At 37.8% G+C, this 27,952-nt stretch overlaps 1 protein-coding gene, 1 long non-coding RNA gene and 1 pseudogene across 2 annotated transcripts; 2 read left to right on the forward strand and 1 right to left on the reverse strand.

Annotated features, from left to right (window-relative positions):
* The first annotated feature begins 201 nt into the window (after positions 1-201).
* LOC148872460 (uncharacterized) lies at positions 202-3,515 on the forward strand. The gene is made up of 3 exons (XM_088968003.1): positions 202-987; positions 2,865-2,897; positions 2,975-3,515. Exons 1-3 carry the CDS (start codon positions 978-980, stop codon positions 3,430-3,432), a joined length of 501 nt encoding a protein of 166 aa, XP_088824129.1. The 5' UTR covers positions 202-977; the 3' UTR covers positions 3,433-3,515.
* Positions 994-1,584, forward strand: LOC148872461 (uncharacterized). The gene is made up of 2 exons (XR_016106740.1): positions 994-1,248; positions 1,286-1,584. It is a non-coding gene; the product is annotated as an uncharacterized LOC148872461 (long non-coding RNA).
* Positions 3,516-5,465: 1,950 nt separating the features above from the next.
* Positions 5,466-7,141, reverse strand: LOC148872462 (ABC transporter G family member 26-like; annotated as a pseudogene).
* Positions 7,142-27,952: the final 20,811 nt, after the last annotated feature.

Raw genomic sequence — 27,952 nt, forward strand, 5'->3', positions numbered from 1 at the left:
CTGATATTTTCAATTAACTCAAAATGTCCAAAACCTCATCCTTCCGATTTTTAGTCAAAAGTTCCTCAATTTACCCATTCACTCAAAATATTCCGTTTCAGCCAATCACACCAGCTCGTACACACAAAACCCTCAATGCGGTCGGACGCACCTCGAACCTTTACATTTTAACTCTTAACCCAAACCCCTCATTATTGGACCTGGTTTGAACCCCTTAACCGACTTTTACCCGAGAATCCGATACTGCAAAATTATCAAAAAAGACCCCTGGATCCCCAAAAAATTACGAAGCTGCCATCGCCCCCTCTATAAATCCAACGCTCGCCCTAATCGAGGGATACACTGTTCATCGTCACTCTTGTTCAAACAGTACCTGAGCGGCGGCTGCATTATCACCGGCCATCGATCTCTTCTCTCTCTCTCCCTCTCTCTCGCTCTCTCCTTCTCCTTTTTCTTCTTCTTCTTCCATTTTTTTCCAATTCGAAGAGAGGCACTGTTCACCTTCTTCTACCTCTGGATGCTGAACCAGCGGCGAAAATCGTTTCAATCTTTTTTGGGCCCCTCTTTCCTCTCTCTCTTCTTTTCTCCCTCTCTCTATCTTCTTCTTCTTTCTTCCCTTTTCTTCTCCCTTCACTTGCTTTCTTCCTTTTCCCTGACCGGCATCACTTTCAGGTCGTCTTCAATCTCTCTCTGAAGTAGAGCCAATCACGGGGAAAACCTCTTAACTGTGAAATTTATTTTGTTTTCATCAAAATTTCGGTGATTTCTCACCGTTTTTATCAGATCATTCCTATTCCCCAACAACAACATCAGTTCCCTTCATCCTTTCGGTTCCCAAAATTAGTCAAAGGTCCTCTGTTCTCCATTGTCATCGATCAACCAAGATCATTAGAAGCGGCAGCTAGAGTGATTCCTCTCCTCATTTTAAATCAGATTAGCACCAGAGTTTAGGAACTACACCATCATCTCGGGCCAAAATGCTGTCAGGTAACTTACTCCCAAGGTTCTCTTCACAAACTGTTTTTCCTCTTTGCTATATTGCCAAGATTTGATTTAATATCTAACTATTCTACCTCTTGAAATTAAAATTATATTGATTACAAATCCCTGTTGATATTATATTAATTTAATATCTAATGTCGAATTCACTGAGTTATTGGGTAACAGGGAGTTTCAAATTAAAGTAAGAGATGTCGAATTCACTGAGTTATTGGGTAATAGGGAGATATGGTCGGAGGTGGCTATCAGGTTCAGGTTCTCACTCACCGAGGGTCATTCATCTCAGATGAAATATTTGTAAATAAAATTAATTCAATGAATAAGGGGGAAGGTGAGAGCAAAGATGACAAGAGGGAACAAATGACAAGGTAAGAAAAAAAGGAAAAAAAAATATTAATTAAATTAGATCAAAGTTGAAAGGTGAGGTTAGTATAGATTTAGACATGTTTAGGTGGTAGGAGGGGACAAGTCACCGAAAGGGGAAGGATAAAAGAAATGAAGAAAAAATGATATAAAAATAAAAGAATAAAAAATAAAGTAAAAATTTAAATATAATTAAAAAAGATAATAAAATAAATATATAAATAAATCAATAAAAATAAAAATAAAAAAATTAAAAGATTCTATATATATATAGAAAATAAAAAATGAATAAAAATAAAAATAGGTTTCTATAAGAAAACAACATAAGCAAATGATAAAAATTCAATTAAAAAGAAAAAGGAAATTAAATAAAGACATATTTAAGTAAAGGATTTTTTTTTTTGTGATAGTTTGTTCATGAGTTTGTTTAGCTTCATTGTCTATTAATTGTTCTTGGTCAATGGTTTGTTTGCTCTAATTTGTGCTTATTGTGAAATCCCATGTGGGCCCCACCAATTGTATTCGGGAGAGGGGTGCCTAACTTCTTTCCTCTCCCATCCGAGTCTTACTCGAACTGGTTTTGGAGTCACTGTTAGAACCAAACGGTTTTGAAAATCATTCTTGGAGGTCCCATCACCTCCATTTTCATATCTAATGGATGGTGACTCTATTTCCAACCTAGGTGAGCCGTTTTCTTAATGCTCACAGCTAGAGGTGTAAATCGGGCCATGTTGCCCGCGGCTCGGCCATGCACGACACGACACAACCTAACTCATATCCCAACCCAGCATCACCCATATATATATATATATATATGTATGTATTTTATATATTCTATATATAGTTATATAATATTATATAAATTATAATTATATAATAATATATAGTACATAGTATATTAATAAAATAAATATTTTTTAATTTTATTATACTAATTTATTTAATTATTACATATATAAGCAATTTTATACACAAAATTCATATAAAATTAAAATTTTAAGTTTTTTTGTCAATTTGTTTTAAATAAATAGCTTTGGCCCGATGCACGGCCTGGCACGACCCCCGGGCCGTGTCGGGCCAACCCCCAAAATTTTCATCGGGGAGGGCAGCACGACCCGTGACGACCTGCGGGCCAGCATGGCACGACCTGCACAAAGTGTGGACCACTTTACACCTCTACTCACAGCCGTCGACCTAGAAAATCGTGGCTAGAACGACTCTGGTTCCGAATCATTTTTTGAAACATTAGTTTTATATGCATCTCAATCAAATTCAGTTAATAAAATAGACAAATTGGTAGTACCAGTTCGGTTGGCAAAACTAAATTAAACGTAACGAACCGATCTGTTTTCAAACAAGAGCCCACAACTACTTATAAAATGAGTCCCTCTATTATGTCTACCTTACCATTCTCTCGTTTCATTAAGCTCTATTTCTCTCTACGTTTCTTTCTTTTCAAGCTTTTTTTTTTTTTCTCTTACATTTTTTTTTCATGGCAATAGAAGCAGGAGAGGGAGCCACTGGAGCAAAGGAAGGTAACATTAATATATTCTATTTCTTTCATTTGACTTAGGTTTCTTTCCCTTATTTTATTGTTTATCTGGAGTTGCAGATTTGGGGAGGAAAATCGATGACAAAACAGAGGAAGTCAAAGAATCAGTTGAAGAAGCCGAGAAGAGACAATATATTGCGTGGAAAACATCGATGAAAGAAATGGAGTACATTGAAAACAAAATAAAGGAGGGAAACGAGGATTTGCTTAGGGAAGTGAAGAGAGAAATTGGTGAAGAAATTGGAGAACTGAAGAGAGAAATTGGTGAAGAAATTGGAGAACTGAAGAGAGAAATTGGTGAAGAAATTGGAGAACTGAAGAGAGAAATTGGGGAACTAAAGAGAGAAATTGGGGAAGAAATTGGGGAAGTGAAGAGAGAAATTAGGGAACTGAAGGATTTGATGAGAGAAATACTCGAAGAGATAAAAGAGATGAGGAAGACGATGGTGAAAACTGTAATCACTGTTTCATGTGTTGTTGTATTTGGAGTTGCAGTTTTATATAAGAAAATGTTTTAGTGAGTGGAGAACTTTACTCCACTCAATAATTTTCTAACTCTTTACCTTAAATGCTGATTGTTTTAGTTTGATTTTACTACAAACAATTGGAGTGGATGTGTTTTATAGCCTTATTTCTTGTATGATGCATTTGCAAAGTAACATAATGCATCTCACGGCCAAAGATGCTTGTCACCTCTGAATCCAAGCTCCAGCTTTGCAATTGGAGGTGTCAGCACCACCAGGCCCGAGGTAAATTTCGCGAATGCAGAATCCTAATCTTGATTAAACTTTGAATATGAAGTCCTGAATTAAATATCTAATTTTAGCCTTTGCCAAAATCCTGTGAGAGTTTTTGCACTCCGCTGAACCAATGCATTGTTTATTTATACTAATAATTAATATTTTAACTCTATTTCTTCCATATAAATAATTATAACTATGAGTATCTTTCATTGTCTCGTATCTTTAAAGATCCTTTGAAATACCAACAAATTGTGAACTTGGGCTGAAGTGTGGGGTTTTTGCTTTCATTCAACTTCTTGTGGCATCAATTGAACTACATTAATTAGGATCCCATGTTGAGAACCACAACATCCAAAAGAGTCTAATTCCTGGAGTAGAAGAGCAAACTTGTTTTTTGTGACAAAAGTAAAAGTTGGTGCTTAACCAATCATTTTTAGTATGTCATTGATAAAGGTTAGAATGATTGAGATTTCACTAGGACAAGTGTCGCAATACCCTTGGACCAGGAGTAAAAACTTCACTAGATGATGTTGCAAATTGCATAAGCAATTGTTCTTATATGAGTTGAAGTTTTTATTCCAAATTGAATTGAGAATTTCGTAACTCTTTGAAAAAGAAAATCACTACTTGTTAGTATAAGGCTTGTTTACCCCCCAAAACCAAAAACACCCCTGTCTAGCCATTCTCAACAGTTTCCCAAAGAGTGATGCAAGTGTGTTATTTATACTTTTCGGAATGAGCCTCAAAGTTGAGACTCAAGGCAAGACTACCTTATATACCTTTTGGAATGAGCCTCAACCTGACAGGCTGACACAACCCCCCTCCTTTGAGGCTTGGAACAAACAGTGTTGAACAAGATCACATTGGAGAAGTTTCTCATAGATGATAATGATATCTTTCAAAAATTGAAAAGAGTTTTCCCTCATAAAAAAACTGGTATAATGCAAAGTATAAAAGTTACCAAATGGCCTTAGTTTCTCCCAAATGTCTCTTTCCTTAAAAAACACTGTTTTTGAAGAATGTGTGGGCCTGTTTTATTAGAAGTAAAATACTGAAAGCTGACCTAGATGTTGAACACCCTCTCAATAAGCACTTGATCTAGATTTATAGCTCTTATAAGGCATAATGTAATTGTTGTCTGGGTTCCTTATTATCAGCGGGGTTCAGCAGCCTGAATTTTATTCTTCCATTCTGCTGTACCTAAATTTTGCCTTTCTGAGGTAGAGCTTTACCTTTTATAGAGATTTATTTCCTTTCTAATTTCCTTCTTATTCAGGGTTGTAATTGAATATAGTTTATTCAGGTTTAAATTATTTATGTAGCCTCTCCCTAGTCCATATATTTCCAAAAACATGATAGGTTTGAGTGACTGTTCACCAAAATAAAAAGCATCAAAAAACACAAAAGAAAGAAATGAAATAAATAATAGAAAGAAAAAAATGTATGAATGAATTGCTGGTGAAAATCTAAAATGTCAACTCCAGGTATTTATTTCCTTATCTGGAACACTGTTTTTCTAAATTTCTTTGTTAAGGAAATTTTCATTTACTGTTGCTGATACAAGTATGATTGAGTACCTGGACATAGTAACCTCCAGTGAGGAGAAACAACATTAGGACCAAAGAGGCAATCATCCCAGCTCTTTTGATGCTTAAAACAGCATCAGCAACGAGTTCCCCTGCTCCCTAAGTACAGAATTAGATCAGATTAGTTGTTGACTTGACAGATGACGACCCAGTTAAATTATTTGTAGGTTCTCTACTTACTTGGCTTGTTATACTACAATCAATAGTACTGAGAGAATATTGTCATGAAGAAGCAAGGGACTGCACAGACCTTAGCTTGTCAAAGTAACCTCTGTATCTCTCTCTAAATGTTCTCCTTGATAATATTATAAACTGCTCCCACCAACTCATGGTCCACTCCTTAACTTGAATAGCTAACTGAAGGTGCTGTGGTATCTTTTCCATGCCATTGGTTCTCTGCTTTTTCTTTAGGTTCCACCCAGACTTTGTACTTCAATTGTACATACTGATAGATTGATATTTCATCACAAGATAAGCAACATTAATGTCCTTTAGTCACTGCTGTTGTAACTCATAAAATGGAAATGAAAAACCAAATATTATAGAAATTGTCACCAAGTCTTTTGGGACACTTATGTCGTTAACTTGCCCTGTTGCCAAGTCTAGCAAGAACTCTGCAGGGTTCATGGCTATCTGAGGTGCAAACCTCAATGATGAGAAGTACTCCATGGATTCTTTAGCCTTCCCATAATACAGAGGACATCCCTCTGATATGAGCAAAATCTTGTTGAACATGTGGAACATTCTACTTGAAGGTTGATCAATTGTAATGATAATTGTCTTTCCTGCCTATGGATCCACTGAGTGCAACCATTAGAGTAGTCATCCTCCCCTCTAGCAAGCTTCAATTCTAGGAAGTATAAAAGAGAAAACGTTACCTTAGCAATTCCTTGAAGAATATGAAGAAGCTTATTTGCAGAGGTGGAATCAAGGCCTGAAGTGGGTTCATCAAGCAACAACAATGAGGGATCCATAAGAATTTCATAAACAACACTAGTCCTTTTCCTTTCGCCTCCAGATATTCCTTTCACAAATGCTCCTCCTATTCTTGTATGGCGACATATATGATGAAAAAGAGAGGGCAATCACAGTTACTCATTATAACTTGTAATCATGTAAATCACTTCATACACATTCAAGCCTCATTTTCATCTAATTAATCTTAGACCTTATAACATGAGTGTTCATCACAAATTTTCAATGGAGAAATTTAGATCTAATTGCATTAGAAACCTCATACAAACCTCTCAAGGCCTAGTTCCTTCACAATCATATCTACTCTTGCAAACTTCTGTTGTTGGCTCATGTTGCTAGGAAGTCTGAGAAATGCAGCAAAAACCAAGGTTTTTTCCACTTTTAATTGAGGGAAGACAACATCATCTTGGGTTACAAATCCGATCCTGTAAATTCAAGTGTTCTCCAGTATTATATAAAATACAGTCTTCATATAAAAGATTATGGTGATTATATAGCTAAGCTGATAGCTGAGCTGGATTAGTTCATCTGGGACAGACCCCAAAGGTTGGAATTAAACTAATACACATGAAAAATAGATTAAATCATTGACCTGAGCTGCGACAAGATTTCTAATTTGGCTAACCTCCTCTTAAGAGCCGGATTATATGGAAGGTTGTCTTTCCACTACCTGAAGGTCACATCAAAGCAAGGATTTCTCCAGGGCCTATGCTTCCTGTTGCACCCTTCAAAATGTGCTTGTAGTTCTCTTGGACCAAGTTCAACTAAGACATCATAGCCTTCACAGGATTTCTAATTTGGCTAACCTCATCATAGACATCATAGCCTTCCAAATGTTTTGTGAAATAAAAATCGGAACTAGAGCTGGTTTCCTTTTTCTTGTTTTCTGGTTGTTCATTGTTAAGGTGTAAGGGGAGGTTCATGGCCAGTTGGAGGGGTTACTTAGGAGTGGCCCCTCAAGTGGAGTCCCTGTTAAGCCCTCTCCAGTTGGCCTTGGCTCTTGGTTGGAAGATGGGCAGGGGAGGTACAAATCCCCTATGTCTGGTTGCAAACTTGCAATCTGTCTAGGAGGAATTTGGGTCTCCTTGAAACCTTTTCTAATCTAGTCTTTTCTTTTAAAAAAGCTTGTGAGCCAGATAGATGTTTTGATTTGCTTACATGTGGGAATTACATGATACTAGAAATGCTTTGATTATTACTTTTGTATTTTGAAATGGAATACTAGAAATCATTTTCTTATAAAATAATCTCACAATTACCTGTTCGTACCAACTAATGGTGTTCGTAGGATCTCTGACTTATTGTAGCAGAGACTAGGGCCGCTGGGGGGGGGGGGGTTAAGGGGATAGGTGTTGTGGAGCCCAGATCTGCTCCTCACAGAGCACTCTTCATATCTCACAATGCATCCCAGCCGTACATCGGGAACATTTTCTATAATGTTGTGTTATTCATAGCGAGATGTTCCCAATACATGGTGGGATGGGGCTGTGAGGTCGGTGTGAGGTGCGCTCTGAGGAACAGTGCAGCTCATGAAGCCAGAGAGAGACCCTGTTCATGGGTTGGGGAGCCCAGCAGACTTGCCCGCAGGCACAGCCCCTTCTTTAATGGGCTTTAAGCGTGTTTTGGAGACTGCAAGCTTGCGCTTGGGTGCAAATACCAGGCCCAATGATTTTTTGCAGTGGGCTTGGGCTTCGGACAACCCTGTTGTTTTGCATATCCCTGTGCATTTTGAAATTGTTGGCTTGAAAGCTGGAGGGTGTGATGATCCATTGACCCTTAAACGATCCGTTCCCTATTAAAAACCTGTAGAAAACAAAACCCAGATAAAATGTATAGGCTCCTATGTAAGAGGCTGGGTTATTATCGATATGTAGGATACCCTGAACAAGGCCAGTCGGGAGGACTATTTGTGTGGTGGAAATAGGATGTGGACCTATCAGTAGGTCTTGTTCATGAGAGATTCATCGAGTTGATTTTCATGGTGCACCCAAGATGTGAGTCTCGAAGGTAGTCCTGGTATATAGGCACCCAAGGAAAGAACAAAGCCAGAAACATGGGTGCTAGTGTCTGCTCTTATGAATAACAACTGTACAAATTGGTTGATGATTGGGAAGGGAATTTAAATGAGGTATTTACAGGAGATAGGGGTATCAACGATGTTTGAAAATCTGATTTTGAATTTGAGATTTGACATAATCAAATCGAATTCAGATAATTTGAATATCTAATTGGTTGAATTTGGATATGTTGACCTGATTCGATTCGATAAATATCCAAATTCGATTGATTATTTAATTCTTATATAAAAATATTAAATATTTTATATAATTTATATAAATAATATATTTATTAGTTACTTAAAATAATTAATTGGTCAAATTCGAATATTAATTTTCAATATCCGTTGGATATTAAATCGAATTCATGTATCGATTTTCTAATCGGATTCGAATTCAGATATTGCTTGATTCAATTCAAATTTGATCCGTTTGCACCGCTAACAGCAGATGAATATAAAGAAAGCGAAAAATATCCCATAATCCCTGACGATCTGTACTCGAATTAATTACAAAATTTCCTTGCAAGAAATTAAAATGGTGGGAGGGAAATATACCTGGACCAATGGCCAAGTTGAGAGTGGGTTTGTAAAAGAAAACATGGATAGGGGCCTTGTTACTCCGGAATGGTTATGCAGAAGTCTAATGCAGTTATAACATCATGATATACTATTTTCTCAGATCATTCAGTACTGGTTTTGGATTCAAACCCTACCCTTCTTTCTTTCTATCCAGCCCTAATTATGCCTATGTGGGCTGAAGAGAAAAGGAATGTTTGTATGTTAATTGAAGACTTTTGGAGAGAAGAATGGACTAAGGAAGTCAATTGGCACAAATTCAAGAGAGTGCCAATGATATGATGAAGCTGGAAGAATGAACTAAGGAAGGAATGCGAACAGTGGCTTCTTCAGAAACAACTATTTCGGAGAATGAAATCCAGGGTGATATTATTTTTCCACTACTCTGCAAATTATTTACACTGCATTTGGAAGCGATGCAAATGGAGTGCAAAATCCTGATTCAGGATAAGTTTGTTATTAGCATGCAAGTTCTTTCTGCTATGTTCAACCAAGCTGAAAGCAGAGGTGAGGTTCAAGTGATAAAACCAAATATAAATGGGCCTCCCATATCATACCTACTTTTGGTGATGGCTGCATATTAATTTGTAAGTCGGAGGTGTATCAACTAAAGAAAATAAAAGAATCACTAAGAAGATTTGAGGAGATCTTAGAGCAAAGAGTAAATTTTCAAAAGTCTAGGTTTACTTTGATAAGGGTGTGAACAAGAAGAGGAGGAGAAAATATACCTCAAAATACTAGGTATGGCACAAATCAGAACAAGAAGAAATTAGAAGGAGAAAATCTACATGTTGAGATTATGCACTATGGGCAAAGGGTATTTTTGTCCTTCCAATTTCTTTGTATTTGGATGTCCATTAAGGCTGTGTTTGGTTGCAGAACAAATTTATGTATTTTTGGATGCAAATTTTTATTTATTTTTGTTTCAAATTGATGTAGGCGCACCTGGCCTGGACCAATGGGGCGGGAACGCGTGTGCAACAATGACGCTCAGAGTGGATCCAATTAGGGTGCATGACAGGGAACCCAGAGCCAATGGCATGGGTGCACTTGGCTGCCCTAAAGACCGCACATCTCATGTACGGGCTGCATCCCAACCATCCGAGCTCGTGTACCTCCAGACGACTTCAAGTATAAATAAGGGGCAGCCCCTTGAAGCAAAACATCTGGAATCTGGCATTAAGGCATAAGAACTATCTGGTTTCCTTGTGGAGTTGCCACCTCGGACCTCGTCTTCCTCGTATCACCTCGGACTAATTTAACTGTCGGAATCTCTACCTCGGGTAATCACCCGAGGCCTCTGACGCTCTCTTCCCTTTACTCTTCGCAAAGACGGACCTACCAGTCCTCGGCCACTCCAGACCTCGGACAACTAAGCTACAGCTCAGCTCGGAAGCAAATTTAGAGTGTTGCCCCTGACCCGTTCTGGCTAGCAACACAAATGTTACCTTATTTTGATTGATTGGAGTACAAATGAAGTAAAATATGCAGAAGCAGACAAAGTTCAAAAGAAAATTAAATCAGAATTTACATTCTCCTCATTTGCATTCTGCAACATTAACACAGACGATTCACCGAAGACCCTTCTTCCTAGTCCCACACTTCCAACTTGGTATTAGATCGGGTTGGGATCTTGGAATACTTTTTTTTTTTTGCTAACCTGTGAACCCAACAAGACCTATTGACGTTAGTTGTTGCCGAATGATGTCAATAGTCTATATAGGTGCTAGCGAGTAGCGGCAACCCTTGAATCTGGTTAGTTTGATGCGCCTTGATTTTAGAAATATTTTGGTATAGGTCTCATCTCCATTTGATGCTTTTATATTTTCCCAGATTTTTAATAAAAACTAAAGAAAAATACAGCTTAGATGCTTGGATTTTTCTCTCCATATTAGAAGGTGTTTCTTGCCTTTAAGACTTGCTGTCCTTAGGTCATTTTACCTTCTTTAGAAGTATGGGAAGTGGTTCCAGATATTTTTGATTCATAATTATTTTTTGGAGATTTTATTCTCCTCTTATATTGCCAACAAATTGGTTTGCTTTCATTTGGGTTTTAACCTATTGTGGTGGGTTTATTGTGTGCTGGTTGGTTGTTGGAGTGTTGTAGGGCTGTCAAATGTCTTGTTCAATTTTAATGGAATTTTCGAAGGAGGTACAAATTGTTTTCGGGATGCTCTCGACCAATGTTCATGCTTCTAGTGGTATAATAGCCACTGTAAAATTTGATGGGACAAACTATTTAGAATGGTCTCAAACAGAGAAGCTTACCATTGGAGGAAGGGGAGGAAGGGATAAGCTAGGATTCATCATAGGCAAGGAGGTAAAGCCGAAATCTGATGACCCCAAGTTTGCCAAGTGGTTTATTGAATGCAGCCACATATTGCTCCTAATTTCATGGTATGAAATTTATGAGTCAAGTTGTATTCTGTTTGCTTTCTTTTTCAATCCTAGCAAAAGAAGAACACCAAATTAAACATTGGTTAATTAATTATTTATTAATTCCTATACTCTTTATTGTCTTTTATGGGGATGTTAACAATTTACCCAAGAAACAGGGTCAGGAGAACAAAAAAAATGATACTATGGAATATAATTCATTGGTTCATATCCTAAGTAACTTCAATAACAGCTTATTAGATGAATCTTCTCTTTGCTCTATTGAGTATTGCTTTTATCAATAAAGCAACAAAGGTGTTAATATGTGTAAATTGACTAATCAACTAGAATATTTCGTTGACCTTCTTCTCAAACTTTATGATGCATTTTGGTTTTTTGTCCCTTCTTGTATAATTGTTGTAACAAATTAAATGGACTATAAACTACAATCAATTACCAGAAGGAGTTATCCGACCAGGCAACCACAAATAGGGCTTATTTTAGTGTCATAGGCACATTTGAAGTCTGTTATTGTAGCTACAGAATGAGTTCACTGTAGTCTATATTTCCATAAGAAACTTCAACTAAATCAAACACCCTTCTAAGTCTTGTTTGTGTTCCATTAATGCACTAGCAGTCCAACACATTTCTCCAGCCTCATTCAAAATATACCTAATTATTGAAAGTCTGAACAGATTAAGAATAGCTAAATATTCAGCATGTTTGCTGCTTGAATTGCATGATAATGAGTCCTGCATTGAGCTTCTACATTCCCCTCTTTTGGAAATGTTTTTCCTTCTGTCAATACTCTAATAAATATGATGGTAGGAAGTTATTCAGCATGCAAGTTCTGTGCTTGTTTTTTTGGGTCTGCACATGAGCATTTATTTGTACTCCTCGTAAGTGCTAGCTTCATATATCATCTAATTTTGTGAATGGCTTCATTTTGTCCACTTTACTTGCTTTTCTCTCTATTGTTTTAGAAAGTTCTGAAACCTCATTGTTGTTTATAGTGTAGAAATGTTATCATGTGAACAGATTTTATTATTTCAACATTAGATCAATAACTGCTAGTCTCAATTTGAAAAGGGTACAAACAAAAAAGAGAAAAAAATTGACAAGGTTGACCTCTATGGATCTTCAGTTTTCTTTTCTTCCTTTAAATTTTATGCTAGCTGGGTTTAAGCCATTGGGTTTCTAAAAGAGAACTAATCTTTGCAAATCTGTATTCTATTCAAATGGAAGCAACCGGAGAATAGTAGGTTTTAGAACTTTCCTCAAGATCTTGGTACAGAGTCCATACAACCCAAAAAGAATAAAAAAAGATTACTAAGGTTAGGGGAAATATTCATTCGGGTGAGATGAATCTCTTGCCATTATTTGGTGAAATGGTAAAATCTCAGGCTGAGAAGCGTAAGTCATGGCTTCAAGTCAGAGAGTGGCCACTTTGTTCCACTTCTCATCTTATTGCATAATATCACGTCCTCCAGACGGACAGAGTGCCAAGTTTATGGTGTTACGTATAATATAATGCAACACCCAAAGTCCCAAACAATTGGCTAACAACATAATTTCTATTACGGGTTAATTCTGCAAATGAGCTGAACCAAATATTTAAAACAAAACCTCAATCCCTCACATGTGTGTGGAATCAATGAATCATTCATGTGTTTTGACTGTCATTATGAAGGATACATAAATTAATACAATAAAATGCCTGAACTCCATTTTTAGCATATTTGGATACTTCATCTACATGAGATGAAATTTTATCATTGTCAGAACCCGAGTTCAACCCAGAAAGCTACAAGGGTAATAGATTTTACAGCTTATCTGAGTGGTTCGCTCATTGATTTCAGCTGTGCAGATCACATAGATACTTTTTGGACTTGGTAGAAGAGAAAGGCAACACAGTCCAACAGAGGTTCAAGGTCCATGACAAATGGGGAAACAGCGGAATGACAAAAACTACTCTGAACACTCGTTAACATCTGCGCCCCACAAAGGCGCACTCCAAAATGACCCACATCACATCTCCACCTTGCACTGTGAACATTTCCCGACAAAAAACTACTCTGAAGACTCGTCACATCTGCGCCCCAGAAGGGCGCACCCCATATAGGGTTTGGGTTTTGAGTTTATCGAAACCTTATAGGGTTTGAGATTTTTTATTAAAACCATATAGGGTTTGGGATTTTAGATTAAAGCCCTATAAGGTTTGGGATTTTAAATTAAAACCCAATAGGGTTTGGGTTTTGAGTTTAGGGTATTTGATACCCGATTCCCGGGATGCATAAATATGAACCTATTATATTATATATCATGCACAAATTTATAAATTTTAAGTAGTAAGATAATTATTCTATTATTAATATTTTATTTGTATAAATTTTTGGGATTAAAATCATCATTTGATTTCAACTTGGATTTGATAGATTTTTTTTTTCATTTAGTTATAAAATGCTAATTTTAAATATTATTTCTTTTATTTTTTAGTTGGAATTGTTAATCATATATATGGATCTATTGTTTTGATGAACACAAAAGTTAATAAAATCTATTTTATTTCATTAAATAGCATAAAAAGGCAAGATGGCTTAGTAGCTTAAAATAGTGCTAAGGGATTTGATGATATCATTAATTAATTCGGGTTCAAGTCACACTATAAGCATTGAGAAACTTTTTTTAATAGAAAATGTTTCTAATACAAGGTGGGGATGTGCAGTTAGACATGTTTGGGAAATTGAGAGGAAAAGTTAGACGGGTTTGAAATCAGGGATACATAGGTGGGTTTGAGAATGGATAGGGCAATTTGCACGGGTACCCTACCTATTGCCATTCCTAGGTAATAGATCTGAGCTCCATAAAGAATTGCCATGCCTGTGCCTTAACCCTTGTGTTGGAAATTTCCCCTTGCAAAAGTCAATAAGAGGTCCCCATTACAATCTCTCAAAAGTCTGCCTCCACTTCGTGATATCCACACGCGCAGAGAGTGTGACACTGCATTTTGCAGTCAAGGGAAAGATCTTTCCTTGTGAGTAGTTTTATGATTATCATGGGCTATGAGGTTAGGTATAAGAGGCCATTACAGGGTGATGGGCTTCATCTTACATAGCTCCATTGTCCTTAGGTCTTTATAGGGTGGTTGAATTCAAGGATCATTTATATGTAAATGTTGGGCGCAACTGAGCCCAACCAAACCCCTATGGACTTTCTTAAAACCTTTGTAGGTCCCACACCATACATTGTTCAGGTCTACATGGCCCTGCAATTCATAGGAAAGTGATCCATTAAAAATGGGCCCATTACTAATGTGATTAATTAAATAGGCACATGACAACTTAATGTGACATGGGGTGAATTTAAGTTATGGATATTGGTATGGAGCACCCATTATTTTAATAAGATAGAGTTTATCCATAATGATAAACCTTAATCCAAATTTAATTTGAATTCAGCTCCTAGTAGGACTAGAAGAGTGCTCTATATAGGTGAAGAGAGGGATGGGCAAACCATTCTATCATAAGTTCTTTCCAGCTCTCTTTCTCTCTCTTACCTCCCTTTCTCCCATAAAAGCCTAGTCCATTCTAGCCCTAGTAGGGATATTTTTTTCCTCTATTCCTAACTATGTTTTTAGAGAAAAAATCAATCCTAAGAAGGCTCACACTATTACATCAGTCCCAAGAAGATTAGAAGTTCAAAGTGTAGAAACTACATTGCTAAATCGACTTCACTTGTGGATTCCATATCAGGTATAATCAAATTTAAATTTAGATTTCAAATCTGGTCAGGTTTACTGCAAGATCCATCTCGAAATTTTTTATTTCAAAATCATCAAGAAATCGGTTCCTAGGTTTGGTTAGAAAATATTTAAAATTTTGGCAAGCCAATAGATTTAGTTCAGCCATATCTAATCTGATTTATAACTCATCCAACAAGAATGATTTTGTTCTTCATATAAAGACTTCAATCATTCTATAACTTCTTTATAGGTAGACATTTTCATACTGTTTTTGGATGGAGTTGTGTAGGGAAGAAAGAATATAACATTTGGCAAGAGAATTCTTATGCTATCAATCATTATGTTCTCTTATTTATTCTTTAAAGTTTCAATTCCTAAGTGCTTCTAGTGTATTCTAAGTGAACTTATCCAATTTCTTAAATGTGAGAACGATTTTGAGGTAACAGTCTCCAATCAACATAATTATGCCCTTTAAGCTTGTTATAGTTGAGAAGTTTGGCAAAAGATTCATTTGTATTTTCTATAATTCCAAATTGCATTAGTTATCCCACAACATTATTTCATGTGTCTCTACATAGAAGAGTTTTCATCTATATTCCATTTACATTTGTTCATCTTTGAAAATTCCCTTAGATCTAGAGATAGAGGTGTTTTCACATCTTAAAATGTGAAAAGTCACATAGGTCCATGGGGCCAATTGTTTCAACTGCATAATCCCATCAATTTTTATGAAGAATACTTGTTATCCATTTATGTAATAGATACCCTCTTTGGCTTCTATCAGAAAAGATCCATTGCCATTTGTTGGTTGAACCTTTCCAATAGTAAGTGTAATCTATCAAATCGGTGACGCAAGGTTTTGTGAGAGTGTTTTCCATTTTATGTAGGCCACTTCTAATAGTCTATAACATCCCTATCATCCAATGAAGTGATCAAAGAGCATTGATGATCAAGTAGATAGCCACATTTTAAGTTGCATCTCCATTTACCACATCAACTCACCTTTAAACTATTGATGGAAGGCCTTCAAAGATAGTCTAATAAACATATGATGGAACTTAATTCAATCCTAAGTGGATCTAGGGTTCAGTTAGCCTTAGTGACTCCCAATTAGATTTCCGATTGGTTCAAAAGGTAAGTGGCAATGAGAGGATCCCTCTTGGGGAGGAATCTAATAAAAGGCCAATTCATCAAGGGATATCATTCAATTATCTTAAAATTATCATGGGAAAGATGTACATCCACCCATGATACATAGGATAATCACATTAAGTCTTGACATAGTCAATTGCTTATGGCCCATGTCACAAATTCAACATATTCAGCAAGTTTAACAAATTAAACAACATAACATATCATAAAAGTAAATGGGCTCGACTTAATTACCACTATAACCAATGGGCCCAATAAATAACTTAGTGACATAACATTCTTATGACTTAATGCCATCCCATGTGTTGAGTTGAGCCCAATTGCAAAATGCAATTCAGCCCAAAACATGGACAAATTAAGATAGGCCTATCATGTTATAACCTTAATTGAGTTGGGCCTGATTTGCATGAGGTCTGAGAACCTCATACCCTCCATTACAGATCTAAAAGTTCACAATACAATGTGATTCTCATGGCTGCAGCATCTTGCCACCATGACAGTTTGAATCCACCATACATGCCAGGGTTAATCGTAGCAATAAAGTTGGGTTTGTTGTATTGTAACCTCATGTAAATCATATGGTGTGATATGATCAATCTAACAAGTAAAATTACATGAAAAGATAAAATTGCGATAATATCTACTTGTGTGTAGTGGTTTCATGTTTACTAGCTGCACATAATCAGATTTCACTATAATTTGATTCTCACTCATCTTTTTTCCTAGATGTATCCCCATGAGAAGAGTTTGAATTTCTGAAAAGATAGCTGATCTCCGAGTTTGGAGACTAGAACATGAAACCCCTTTAAAGAACCTGGAGTTTTCTTCCAAAATAATAATACCACAACGAGCAGAAGAATGATATCTTAAGTGAGAAACAACCATTTCTGTTTTATTTCTCTCATTTGACAAGGAAGCTAAACTAATACAATAGCCAACATTTTAGCTAGGACTAACTGCTTGAAAGGTGAATGGTTTTCCTCCCCACAATATCCATTTAAATCTCACATATTTTGTCCCACCTACCCATATTTACTTGCTTTTGTCTCCATCTGGTCATCCAAGATTATTAGCTTTGAGCCTTTCTCTAGAAACAATAATCCTAGTTTACCCTTGTACTCCTTCGTTGTTAAACATACTTATCTTATTATAATCTGGTGTTTAGCTTTTATTTAATGAAATTTAGTCTTTAATATAAAGGCTAAGGACTATGTTGGCTAGTTTAGGTTATGCTGGCTAAATTTTGGAATGCATATACCAGTAGGCCATGACAGTCAGGAAAAAATATTATTTTTCTTGTAGGTTGTGCTTGGTTTGAAGGAAAATGTAGGTTAAGGTAGGAAAACCTTTACAAAACTTGTATAGGTTCCTTACCTTTCCCTACCTTTTCCTTCAAATCAAACACAACCGTAACAAATGGAGAAGTGATATAAATTTAGGTTACTACCTTTGTGTGCAATGTCCCTGTAGTATTAAGGATTTTTTTTTAGGTAAATTAAAAACTGTAACCCTTGACTTTGGGGCTGTTGAAACTTAGCACTCCGAACCTTGCTTAGCGACAAGCTTGAGATTTTGGATTTCGGCAGATGCCCCTACTCCATTAACTGGTTTGATGGAATCATGGAATGTCAATGTATGAAATTGCCTTGATGGAATGACAAAAAAACTATAAAATGATGAAAATGAGCATGCTAAAGCACCATATTTCTTTTGAATTGGGTTGCTGTGCTTTTAAACCCTTGATCTTAAATTCTATTTCTTCATTAACAAGGGTTTAGAAGCATAGTGCTGAAATCATTGACAAAGGTTTGGAGTTACAACTTTTTTTTTGAGCATGTCCATTTTTTGCCAAAAAAATGCCCATTTTCATCATTTTGATAGCTTTTAATCTCAGCCTATTCAATCATGGATGGGAAATTTAGTAATTTTATCTTTCCTACAACCTCACCATTCACCGATAGTGGGCAATGTGCAGAAATCCATAAGTCCAAAGGGGTCTAGCTGCAAAATAAATTTTGAGGACCGAACATAAGCCTAATATTGGGTGGCAATCTACAAGTTACCATTTTTTTTTTAATTTATCTGATGCACAATTAAGGAGTTTTTTCAAGGTTTGTACATTAGAGGGACTTGAACAAGTGATCATAAGAAGGTAAATAATAAAGAAGCAATTTCGAGACTAGCTTCAGTCAGAGCAAAGTCCGTTCCAACAGCCTTTATAGCCTTGCATTGGGAATGTCTCCATAGTTATGTGATTTTTTTCAAGGAAAATATTCTCGATGCAAGGTTGCAAGGGGCTGCTCGAAGTTGAACCTGACCATATAACAATCTTGACCTTGATCTCAATGCATCTTCAATCACAAAATAATAGGATGGGATCATAGTTATCACCTAAAAATACATAATAGAATGAGAATGAAATGGCTATAGATTCAACCTCAAGAATTTATTAATACACTCCTTAAACCACTCTAAAGAATTAATAATCATAATAGTCTACTCCAAGCACATAAAGGCCTAAAACCACTTGTAGGGGCCATTGTAACCATGTTACATTTTTTTTCATCCTATTTTCAAAATTATTTTGTGTTATTTTAGTGTCTTTATAGGTTATTCAATAATCTATTCAATAATCTATCCATTGTAACCATGTTCCCAATACATGGTGGGGATGTGCTGTGAGGCATTTTGGGGCGCAGATGTGAACTCGCTACTTTCCCTCTCAAAATACATAAGCATTGAAGAGGTAATTAATTAATGAGAAACATATACCCTACTGTCCTCCAAACAAACCAAATACCACCTATGTACCTACACAGGTTCTGCCTTTCTCTAAAAATAATGAGTAGTGACATGCTTTTTTTGTTCTTTTATTCTTTGTTTCTATATCTACCTAAACTTTGAATGCCGACTTTATCTTCTCTTGGCCCGATCTTCATCTCATTAGGAATTAGATCACTTGGCCAAAACGTGAAATTGGTAACATCTCCCCTTGAATGATTGACAAGGAAGATATTCTCAATGCATAGCTGTAATGTGTCATGGGTAGAGATGTGGGAAGAGCCACATCTCTACAAATAGGGCTTATTTTAGTGTCATAGGCACATTTGAAGTCTTAATGTTGGTCATCTTTGTGTTTTCTGAAAAGCCAAGGTAATTTCAATCACTTGTGAGCACTTAATGTTGGTCATCTTTGTGCATCAGTTTCCTGTAGGGCTCTTGTAGTGACAAAAGAACTCTTTATCAACCCCGACCTTGCTGCAGGATCGGCTATCAAATTAATTAACCTTCATGGAGCACTACCCAAAGGAGGCGGCCAAACTAGAGCATAGCAACTTTAATATCCCTTACACACAAAAAGAACTTCCTGCTGAAAGCTATCAATGTGTTGTCGTGCTATGTCATGCAGGCCCATGGGTTTTGAACCTCTGACACAGCACGGTACGAACCTCTGTGCTGAATCTGACATGATGCATTAGTCATTGTGTTGTATCAAGCTGTACTGGGCCATGCCGGGCCACGGGCAGCCCGACCCAATTTACACCTCTAACTATCATAAAATTATAAACCCGTTTTAGTAGTTTGGGCTTCTAGTTTGATAACAAGAGTATGTAAATGGGCTGTGAAATACACAGAAATAATTACACCACAAACTTTCAAGGCTTTAGGAAGTCTATTGGCCCGTCAACAAAACTTCGATTCAAAAAATAAGAAAGTCTTGGGAGACATCTTCTTGGAGAGAGTGACTCCGTGCCTGAAAGGAGCATTTCCTTTTTGGAATTCTCCATGTTGTACCTTTTGACTATTTTGTCAATGTAAGCAGATTGGGATAATCCTATTATCCACTTTGATCTATCTCTATAGAGTCGAAAACCCAGTATATAGAAGGCTTCTCCAAGATCTTTAATGGAGAATTGCTATGAAAGCCATACTTTCACCGTAGTTAACATTCCTACATCATTCCCAATGAGTAGAATGTCAGCTACATACAGAACCAAAAAAGTAACCTTATCCTCACTAGACTTCCTGTAAACACAGGGCTCATTCGGATTCTGCTTGAAGTCAAATGATTTGACAACAGAGTCAAAACGGATGTCCCAACTTCTAGAAGCTTGCTTAAGTCCATAAATGGATCTGTTAAGTTTACATACCATGTGTTCCTGACCAGCGGCAATGAAGCCTTGTGACTACTGCATATAGATATCTTCAGTAAGATTTCCATTCAGGAACGCAGTTTTGACATCCATTTGTCAAATCTCATAGTCATGGTATGCTGCTACAGCTAGCAGGATCCTAATGGATTTAAGCATGGCCACAGGCGAAAAGGCTTCCTCATAATCGATGCCCTCTTTCTGAGTATACCCTTTCGCCACCAGATGAGCTTTGTAGGTCTCAACCCTACCATCGGGGCCCGTCTTCCTCTTATAAATCCATTTGCAACCAATTGCTTTTACCCCGAAGGGCAGATCTACTAGAGTCCAGACTCCATTGGTCTCTATTGAGTCCATTTCAGCTCTCATGGCCTCTACCCACTTCTGGGAATCTATGTCCAAATAGCTTCCGCGTAAGTCACAGGATCCTCTTCACTAGTCAAGGTTTCCACCAAGTAACTATCCTGGTCATAACCATAACGGACTGGTGGCTTGGATACCTGAGTGGTTCTTCTAGGTTGGTCACTACCTGGAACTTGTGGGACATCTCCCATTGCTCCTGAGCTCTCCTCATCAAGAACTACTTCCTGACGATGGGTGTGTAGGATGTAATCGATTTCCAAGAATTGTGCATTATGGCTGCAGAACACCTTCTGCTCACTTGAGTCATAGAATAGGTAACCCACAGAGCCTTTCGGGTAGTCTACAAAAAGGCAACGATTGGTCTTGGATTCCAACTTGTTTACACTTGTTCTTTCAACGTGTGTAGGACAACCCCAAATCTTTAAGTGTCTGACACTTGGTTTCTTTCCGGTCCGAAGTTCATATGGAGTGTTCAGAACTGATTAATGCGTAACCCCAAAAGGATGTGGGTAACTTTGAGTGTATGAGAAGTGATCGGACCATATCCAATAAGGTCCTATTCCTCCTCTCTGAAACACCGTTAAGTTGTGGTGTAGCAGGAGGAGCCAACTGTGATACTATCCCATTGTCCTTTAAGTAGTCCTTGAATTCGTCAGAGAGATACTCGTCACCTCGATCTGATCGAAGGCTATAATTTCTCTCCCTAACTGTTTCTCGACCTCTTGTCTGAACTATTTGAACTTTTCAAAGGATTCAGATTTATGTTTCATTAGGTATACGTAACAATATCATGAAAAATCATCGGTAAAGGTAATGAAATACACGTGTTGATTGTGTGTCCTAACACTCAGGGGACCACATACATCAGTATGTATAAGGTCAAGCGTGCCTGCACATCTTTCAGGCTTACCGTTAAATGGCCATTTCGTCATCTTACCTTGTAGGCAAGGCTCACAAGTGGACAGCTCTTTTACAGTTAGAAAATGCAAAGGACCATCCTTTACCAGCCTTGTGATTCGGTCAACACCGATATGGCCAAGTCGGTAATGCCACAGGCACATGGGATTAACTGTATCACAGACTCTTTTCTTTGGGATTTCATCCGACGTAGTTTCGGTTATGTTAGTTTCTAGAGAAGGATGTAGAACATAGAGACCACTCTCTAGTTCCCCGTATGCGATGAATCTGTTGTTTCTTTTAATAGTAATTGTATTACTAAAGAAGACAGAATAACCATCCGCACACAGTTTTGAGATAGAAATCAAATTTCTTCTTAAATTTTGTACATAAAGACAATCTTTGAGTACAATTGTTCCTTCTCTAAAAATTAACTCCACGGTTCCTATGGTCGTGGCTGCAACACTTGCAGAAGTCCCCAAGTAGAGTGTAACTTCTCCTTCACTCAGCCTTCTACTTACCTTGAACCCCTGTAGTGAGTTACACGCATGAGTTGAAGCCCCAGAGTCAATACACTAGGATGCAGAATCTACCAATAAATTGATTTCTATAACACAAGATTCGAAATTACCTTTCTTGGATTCCAGGTAGGCAGGACAGTTCCTTTTCCAGTGGCCGGTCTGTTTGCAAAAGTGACAGTCCGATGCTTTGTTTTTCTTCTGCTTCTTACCTTTAGTGGCTTTCTTTTGAGGCTTCTTTGCCTTCCTCTTTCTCTTGCCTGTCTTGCTAGCTTCAACAACCATAGCTACAAGCTCATCCTTTTTAATCAGTTCTTCCACTCGTTGCAACATGTTGCTGAGCTCTTGTAAGCTGACATTCAGCTTATTCATGTTATAATTCATGATGAAAGGATTAAAGTAAGGAGGTGAAGAATTAAGAATGATGTCTATCTGGGTCGCAAGATCCAGCTCGGATCCAAGAGCTTCAAGCTCATTGATGTAGCACATCATCCGGAGACAATGGTCGTGAACTTGTTGCCCTTTGGACATTTGAGCAGCCATGAACTTTTTCAAGACCTTTTGGTGAGTAGAACGATTCTGCTCTTCATACATTGTTCTTAAACTATCCAATATGTCCTTGGCGAGCTCTATTTGATCGAACTGCCTCTGTATCAGATTGTCTAATGAGGCAATGACGTAACACCGGGCAAGGGAGTTTTTCTCCTCCCAGTCCTGATAGTCTCTCCTCCGGGCCTCAAAAGCCCTATCACCCGGACGCTCTGGGGTAGGATTTTTAGCTACTTTGTCTAACTTTTTGGAAGTTAGAACCAGCATAAGGTTCCTATACCAGTCGACATAATTCGGGCCCTTCAGCTTGTTGTCATCAAGAAGCTTTGCAAATTGTCCATTTGCCATTTTCTGATAAAAAAGCAAACATCAGTCCACAACCTAACTTGATTCATGTTCATTACATAGATATGACTTTTAATCTATGTTCCATTCCCATTTATTCATCTCTGAGATTTCCCTCCCATCTCAATGATGGAGACTACGAGTTGTCTCTGGAAATGTGGAAAATCACATAGGGTGCACGGAGCCAACTGTTACAACTGCATAACCCCACCACCTTTCTTTGAAGGATCATATCCACTCATCATATGAGTTTTCCCTTTGGCCTCTATTAGACAAGGTTCAAAGCCATTTTCAGGTAAACCTTTCTGTCAAGTGAGTACTTACCCTTCATATTTGTGAACGCCAAGGTACAGTGAGAGAGTTCCCATTTTCTGGTGGAGCCCTCCCACATCGGTCTATGACACCCCTATCATCTTATGAAACACTCAGACAAGCCCAACAGCAAATGGATAGCCCATTTTTTGGTGTGTTTCCTCATTACTGAAGGACCCATCCTCATGCTAATGATGGAAGGCCTTTAGAGAGTTCATCATATGAATTTCCCTATCACATGCACTCATATTAGCTGGAGGGAACACTAATTACGCCCTAGTTTGATCTAGGTCAAACCAAAGTGGCTTCCACTGACTTTCATAAAGCCAGATTTCGGTGGGCCCAAATTGGCTAGGGTTCCGCACATATCCTCTCTAGGAGGTGTGTGACCCACCACTAAGGGAGGTCATCCAATGACCAAAAGGGACACCATGGCAATGATGTGCATTCAGCCATGGTGTGCGCAAGAGCCACTATCGAAACTGCATGGACCAAATTCTTATGGTCTATGCTTGAAGCACATCACACATCCATACATCACATGCAAGGATAAATTGATCCAATCAATTAAATATTTGTAAATCCCATTTGAAGCCCATTTTTAATCCATAATATTAACCATTAATATTATCTAGGTATATGGGTTGAATTAGGGTTGATCAGTTCGACCCATATAGATTTATCCGCAAAGTGGGCTTTTAGCAGTTTTAACAACTTAAAACTGGGCCTTTACAGGTTGGGCGAAATTAAACATTTAATTAATTATCAATCCTTAGGCCCATTAGTGGGAAAAATAGGGTTTACATTCAGCCTTGATCGAACCCTAGATTCGGTCCAACTAGTTTGGACCAATCTGGTTCGAATGGGTCTAGGGTTTGATCTTTAATTAAAGATTTAATTAAAGAATTAATCTGAAATTAAATACTGATAAAAGATCAAACAAGAATCAGTCAGGTAGGGCTATTCGCACATTCCATTTTGCAAAATAGAGGTTAGATCCCAGTTTGCAGTTTCTCAAACTACAAATCGTAGATAGCGATTTTCCCATCTACGAAATCTCCTTCCTGCGCCGCCAGTTTTGATCCAAAATAAAATAAATAGAAATCCTAATTTTCTATTAATATTACATCAGATTGAATCCTATACATTCAGTTTAGAAAATAAAAAAAAATTATTTACAAACCAGAATGAATGAATAGAAACTGCAAATCGCAGGTTCACTGTGCCAATCAAGATTTTGATCTCTAGTTGTATGAATAGTCCATAAATCAAAAAAATATTAAAGAACAATTCTAAATAAATTCCAGATTTATAAAAATTAATTTCAGATCATTCGCCCATCAATTGGGAACAAATTTCCCAGAAAAACTTTAAAATGCGCAAATCGGGTAGAACACCTTCTGCTTATTTGCGCAGGTTTCATATCTGGTTTATTTGGTTCAAGACTTGAACCATGGCTCTGATACCACTGAAGGGATGAGAGATCCATCACATGGATGCCCAAATCTTGCGGAATAGGGTGGGCGAATTTCAAAAATTTTCTCTCCCTTCAACTAGGAATCATATTCCCTATTTTAGAAAAATCATATTTTTCAAGGATCAATCTTGAACCATAAACTAGACCAGATTTGAAATGAAACAGTAGGAGAGGGACATACCTAATATAGAGAAATAGTATCTCTCAATGGAGGTGTTCACGCCCAAAGAAGATCACCAAAGACTACTCCCACTAAAGATGACATAGTGGATGGAGGAGCAGAATCAGTAGGGTTCATCCCACGAACCGAATTCTTTAGCAAGAATCCAATGGAGGCAGTGAACACAACTTCCTATCAGCCTTTCACCAAAGACTGATGTCAAAATCCAATCTTGACCACTCCTATAATGTTGGAGAACGAAATGGCAGTATGGCGGTGGCAGGAAGGGATCACAGGGAGAAGGCGCAGTTACACTGTGTATTCTTCTCTCTATAATTTGAGATCTGGTATCTCTGGAATTTCTGGGATGGTTTGGATGGTTCGCCCCTTCCTGCTTTTATAGGCTTAAAGAGATCAGCTTCTGATCCTATCAGGAGTTTCCTAATTTAGATCATTATCTGAATCTGGACTCTCTTTAAGTGATAAGGATAAGACCCTTATCTTATCTACAGATTAGATCAGCCTTCTCCTAATCTTATCAGGAGGTTTCCAGATCTGAATTCAGATGTGGACTCTCTGAGTGGATAGGGTAGGACTCTATCATATATGCTAATTTAATCCCAGATCCACCCCATCTATTTAACTAATCAAATTAGGCCAGTTCGAAATGGGCTTTAGGCCCAATAAGTCTATGTGCTCAAAACTGCTTCCAAACTATTGCCCAGTTGGGCTTCTTTGTATGGCGTGGGACACAAGCATTGATCTACACATCAGCCACATGGATTCGGCCTAGCCTTTGTTACAAGGCCTAGCTGAATACACTGTTGTGGACAGTGCACCCCCTGAAACCCATCACATGGGCTTCTATTGGGCCCAACACTTACATTAAGTGGTCCTTGGGCCAAGACACCATATAAAACACAGGGGCTATGGGCTGATGCAAGATTAGCCCATCAGGGATTACCCTCAGTGGCCTTACACTTAACCTATCAGCCCATAATGATCAAACATTGCCCGACAAGAGAGGATATCTCCCTCGGCTGCAAGGAACAGTGTGGCACATTCTTTTTATATGGATCCCGGGAATTAAAACCTTTTGCAAACATTTTAGAAATCGTAATATATATACTTTTATATCTCATATAAAATATATTTTGCAAATCAAATCTCAATGATTGAAATTGGACACCGATAGTCTGTGTTTCCATCAGAGAGAATGCATCCCCGATCATTACCTTTGCTCGACAAAGGGGCTAATCCTGTCACTATGATCACCCACTCAGATGAATTCTCAGACTGTCCCAACATACCTAGGTTTTGACCCCCGCTAAGGATCTCACAGATTGGTACATCAAAGACAGCCCAATCCGACACCTAGTGCAGTATCATAATCGAGTCTAGGGGTCAGGTGTAACTTTCCATTTTTGCCCATTAATCTCAAAAGTCCAGGGAAATATTGGAAATCTGGTCCAGTTCAAAAATTTAATTAATCCTACACTGCATGTGCCTTGGGTCTCACCCTGGCAGCTGAGACAGGCCACCCAACCGACTTGGTGGCACATCAGTTTCAGCCTTATCAAGATAGGTCTCCCAGACTGACCCACCGGCTGTGAACATTCTAAACTAACACAAGTCTCATTAAGTGTCCAGTTTAAGGGTATAACAAAGAAACACACCACAAGAACATTAATCAAATATGCACTTTATTTATTTACAATAAAAGTCAAAAGTACATCATTCTGATTGAAGGTAAGGGCATACAAAGACTGTCTAACAACTAAGTGTTGTCTGCGATTTCATGGGGCCTTATGCACAGAATTTAAATTCCTTGTATATTTTATATGTCAATTGGATATTGTATTTAAGTAATTTTTTGGATATTATAATAATTAATAATTTAAATATTTTTTTATTTGTATTAAACAGGTACCAAAAAAATGTTGAAATCAAATTGATATAAAGAATAAAAAATAAAAAAAGCAAAGGCAACTGTCATACAACTGCTGCCTTAGATATAAAAAGACCTAAGGCGGCAACCTAAGGGGAGCAATGCCGGCGGTCCAGACCGCAACCTAAACATGGAAGAAACATTTTAACTGACCTAAGGCGGTGGTCTAAGGGGATCTAAGCCAGCGGTCCAGACTTCCACCTAAACATGGAGGAAACATTTTAACTGACCTAAAGCGGCAGTCTAAGGGGATCTAAGCCGTTGGTCCAAACCGCCACTTAAAAATGGAAGAAACATTTTAACTGACCTAATGTCACGGGGTTAATTGTTGAGGCCTTGTGCGGCACTCGAATAGGGCGAGTAAGCCTAAGCAACAAAGCAAACACACACAAAAAGGCAACAAGATGGCACACGAATTAACAAAAGGCTATTTGTATTGAATTAATAGATGGCATTCACAAGCACACAATTTAGTGCCGAGGGGATCTTGTGCTTAACATTTACACGCTACCGATTCACTCGACTACCTACCTCCCCTCAAAGAGTACGTTAAGCTTTTGGGGGAGTGCAAAAGAAAATATCAAAAGAGTGGAAAATCATACTAAATAATTACAATAACGCCATTGGCAGTCCCCCCTTACAAGATACATACATAGCCCACCCATGACACCCATGATGACACCATGAAGGCACGTTGTAGGCACTCTGATGGCATGACGGTAGGTGCTTGACGGCGCGGTGAAGGAGTCACTTGTAACACTAAGGTGGCGGCCTAAGGGGATCTAAGCCGATGGTCCAGACCACCAGCTTTATTAACTCAAACCCAGTGGTTCTGATATACCACCGCTTTAGAAATGATTGAACCATGTTTGCGAAATTTGACATCCCTTTGACTATTGGATTTTCCTTTTAATCAATACCAAGGAAGCATTGATACATCGTTCATTACTAGTCTCACCTAAGGGTGTCAATGGACCTGTTTTGGATTGGATCTCATCTAGTCCAAAATCAATTTGGATGGATTGGACTAACCAATAAGACATATTGGATTGTACCAATCTGGTCCAAAATATTTATTAGATTGGATTGGACATAGTCCGTCCGTAACA

This window comes from Nelumbo lutea, chromosome 2, assembly GCF_056320005.1.
Source record: "Nelumbo lutea isolate HS-2025 chromosome 2, American lotus-T2T, whole genome shotgun sequence".
Taxonomy (NCBI): Eukaryota; Viridiplantae; Streptophyta; class Magnoliopsida; order Proteales; family Nelumbonaceae; genus Nelumbo; species Nelumbo lutea.